General features: G+C 31.7%; 1 protein-coding gene across 1 annotated transcript in view; it reads left to right on the top strand.

The window, feature by feature from the left end:
- Positions 1-4,103, top strand: part of LOC106459966 (protein kibra-like) — a 39,915-nt gene that overhangs the window by 21,067 nt on the left and 14,745 nt on the right. Inside the window, exons 8-11 of the mRNA XM_013919639.2 lie at positions 879-1,043; positions 1,383-1,472; positions 2,169-2,891; positions 3,099-3,167. Of these exons, the coding sequence (XP_013775093.1) occupies positions 879-1,043; positions 1,383-1,472; positions 2,169-2,891; positions 3,099-3,167 (1,047 nt within the window). The remainder of the gene's footprint in view (positions 1-878; positions 1,044-1,382; positions 1,473-2,168; positions 2,892-3,098; positions 3,168-4,103) is intronic.

Raw genomic sequence — 4,103 nt, 5'->3', positions numbered from 1 at the left:
GTAACCAAATGTTAACAAAATTTGGCAGATTATCAGTAAACATTACAATGCTTTCATATGCAAAATATCTAGTTTTTTTATTAAGTCTTAAAGTTTGTAAATCAATATTTCTCACATGCCTTTTTTTTCTTTTCACATCTTGCCTATCTATCATGCAAATTAATTTTCATTTTAAGATTAAAAATACTTTTATGCATAAGAAAATTTTGAAATTTCACATGTTTGGATAGTTATCAAACATTTCTTAAGAAAAATCTTTATATTTTATCTGTTATTTTCAGTAATTAATCTCTGTATTCAGCATTTTGCAAGTTATTACTTAAAGAAACAAAATAATCAAAAACCTTTGTCTGTTCATGCAAGTTACTCATTTTAATTCCAATGTCTTGCAATAAACTATTCAATTGCAAGGAAAATGTGATATTGAGGGGAGGAAAATATACTTTGTTAAACATCAAGTGTTCAGACACACACACATACATTATTTCTGCAGTTTGTTATTTTAGTGCTTTTAAAACCTTTACAAGCTTACAGATTATAAGTGAGTTCTATTTTTCACCAGAAAGTTTATACAAGTTTCTTCAAGATTAAACACACAATAGAAAAGACCACAAAACATAAAAAATAATAAAAAAGTGTTCAAAATGTGTAAAACGCACATCTGTGATGAAAACTTTATTATTGTTTGCAATGTTTTGGGCAGAAGCCCTTCATCAGGCAGTTTAAACCGTGCTATATTATTTTTATATTCTAACCCTTCAATGATTCTGTTTAAGCCTTTCTTCAAGATGTTGTTTTGGTTTGTTTTCTTTATAAAAAATAAATCACAGATATTGTGATCTTTAAGCTGTAAGCATTTATTCATTTAACCATTTCAGGCTACTACTGATTCAGGAAAAAGAGCAACTGCTACGAGAATTTCGAAGTCGTATCACAAAAGAAAGAAGCCAAAATGAGATAGCTTCCATTCAAGCAGAAATTTCTAAGTTAGAAGAAGATGTAGGAAATGCCAGAGAAATGTCAAACAAGGCCATTGCAGAGAGGTTAAAAAATTTTTGAGTTGAATATAGAAGTTAATTTTAACTTTATTTTTTTTGCTTGGGTCAGTATGTTTTACCCAGATGTCATCTCCCTCCATGTTGAAGGCAATCATTCACAAATGAGCTCCTCGTTATAATGATATCATGCTTTACCATTTAGATCTTTCTTGTAGCTGAAATAAACTCTGTATAGGATTTAATGTTTTCATAGAAGTATTCATATTAATACTTGTTTTCTGTTAGATCTAAACTCGGAATTTACTCATTTATTTTTGACATAATTTTTTTTAAATGTAAAGAAAGTATGTTTGAATATTTCTTCTTTATTCGTTTTCTTTGTAGATTGAGACTTCATGAACAGAAAAACAGTTTGTTGCAACAACTAAAAGATGCAATACGTCACACGACTTTTTTAGAGTCAAAGTTGAAAAGGTAAATAAATATTGGATTAAGGAAAAATTTCATTGGAGAGTGCTATTTCTTGATGTCAACATAATCTCTTTGTAACTTTAGAAAATGTTTGTAATTTAAGCACAAAGCTATGCAATTGGCTATCTGCACTCTGCCCACTATGGGATTTGAAACCCGGTTTCTAGCATTGTAAGTCCACAGACATGTCACTGTTCCACTGGGAGGCAACTTTAGAAAAATAGAAATGAACTTAAATCAATTGATTTTTTTTTTCTCTTTTATCTGAAAATATTTGAAGAAATATTTATTTTACCAGTTTATTTCCATTTTTTGGTAATCGGCTCATGAGCCACGTTAAATAAGAAAGGTGATATATACAATTTTCAATAAAGTGTTACACCAAAGATATATTATTTGTTTAAATAAGATCAGAAAACTATGATTAACTTTAAAATTTTTAAGCTTATTGACACACCACTGTCTTATTTGTGATGTTCGTTTGATCACTTGTGGTAGATTTTGACTGTAATTTCTACATTTGTACAAATGAATATAATGTTTCAAATATTAATATCTCAGAATATGGCTACAATCACTATAAAGATTGTTTATAATGCAAAATCCCTTACATTATATATTACTAACTGTATTATACATTTTTTGTTGTGTGTTTCTGTGAAAGCTAGTTCCTCAGTGAAAGCTTTTGATTTGTTTCAGTTTCTCTGCTAGTACACTCTCAGTGTCATCTAGCAGTTCCCTTGGGTCTCTCAGCACTGAGTCATTATCTACAAGCAGCAAAGGATCATTAAGTAGTCTCAGTTTCACAGACATCTATGGACTCCCCCCAATTGCTGTCAGTTTATCTCTTGAAGATATCCACAAACAAGTTTGTCAAATACAGCAAGGCAGCACACAAAATATCAGCTCAAGAGCAGCATGTGATGATTTGTCTTCTCCAGCATTAGGGTCAGGCTTAAGAGGGCCATCTCTCTCTCCTCGTTCATCACTGTCATCTGTATCTCCACCATTCTCACCATATGACCCTACCTTTGAACCAGTACATTGGGAACGACAGCATAGGATTGATATGAATCACATCCAGGAACAGTTAGGAGAACTGCAATTAGTCTCTACATCACCAGAAATTCTTCCATCTAGCAGTTTAAATACAGTTTCACTGGATCATCATCATAAGGGGAATCTATCTCCAACTTGTCTCCAGTCTTCAGAAGATCTATATGTTTTTCCTCCACAACAGCATTCCCTGGAACCAATTGGTGAGACTTTAGGAAATGCTTCACTTAGTCCCATCTGTGAGCATGGATTCAATCCTGACATAGCAGGCCATCCTGGCTCGGCTAGTAGGCAAGGCATGTGTGCAGCAGACAGTGATGAGTCAGTGGCAGGAGACAGTGGAGTGTTTGAAGCTTCAGTGAAAAAGTAAGTGATACATTTTTCGTTCTGTTATAACTGTATACAAAATTCTGTTTAGTTTAAGTAAATGTTATGAAAGAATATTTTAGATTCTGGTTTATTTATTTTGTGTTTGTTAATATCCTAATTTTGACACATTTTAAAAATGAAAAAATTTATCTTTAGTGTTGACCTAGAATATTTATGTAAAAGTTAATAACTATGCTTTCATAGACGAGGAAAAGACAGACGAGGACAACATAACTCTAACATTGAAGCAGCTCAAGTGCAAGTTAAACTGAGGTATGAAGTGCAACTCTTTAGTAAGTATTGTTTTAAAATGTTAGAACTAAACATAACGTACAGATAATAAGGAACCATTTGGTCTCTCAAGGCTGTCCCTGTGTACTAACCCTAGAGAGAAGTAAAAATTTAACCTTACCATATATTATTTCAGGAAATTACCAATTCCCTTAGTAGAGTGCTGACCTCCACTACAGCTGATGGCATCTAATTCCCTAAGCCAACTCACCCTACAGGCTTAATTAGAATTAAGATTTTCTTCATATCGGTAAAAAATAATTCAGTTAAGAAACAGCATCTATACAGAAGGATTTAACAGAACAGTTGCAAAGTTTGCAAAAATGTTTTTTCTCATACATGAATATAAAAGTAAAGTGATGTGCTTATTCTTATGGTAGTGTAAAAAAAAGTATGTAGTTCTGAGATTTAACCATTTTTATTAGTGTAATAACAACATCTCAATGTACTTTAAAATATCCTTGCTATTTCATTTAATCAAATATATATTTTATATGGTGTCATGATATAACCAGATCTTACATTGTCTGCTAGTATTCTTTTATCAGATTAATGTGTGCTTATGAAAGGTAGTTTTTAGCCACTCTCAATTTCTTATAGTTTTGTACTGTCTAAAATAAACATGCTGCTACAATTAGGAAAAAGAAGCAGAAAGAAATAAAAACCTAATTCCAAAAAAATACAGCAACACAAAAATACCTTTCAATATTAATAACAATATCGAGTGATAAACAGCAATAATCCACTAACTGTATCGTTCACTAACTATCTTGTGACTTTTTTTCTTAGAGAAGCTTCTGACAGGGTATTTATTTACTGAGTAGGTCATAAGAGTACACATCATCATCATCATAGACAGGAGTACATCGATAATTCTACCGATGCTTAGCTGCCACACAATCATGAATTATTATTACA

Source organism: Limulus polyphemus, unplaced genomic scaffold, assembly GCF_000517525.1.
Source record: "Limulus polyphemus unplaced genomic scaffold, Limulus_polyphemus-2.1.2 Scaffold688, whole genome shotgun sequence".
Lineage (NCBI taxonomy): Eukaryota > Metazoa > Arthropoda > Merostomata > Xiphosura > Limulidae > Limulus > Limulus polyphemus.
The sequence above is the reverse complement of the archived record's forward strand: the minus strand, read 5'-3'. Positions and strand labels throughout refer to the sequence as shown.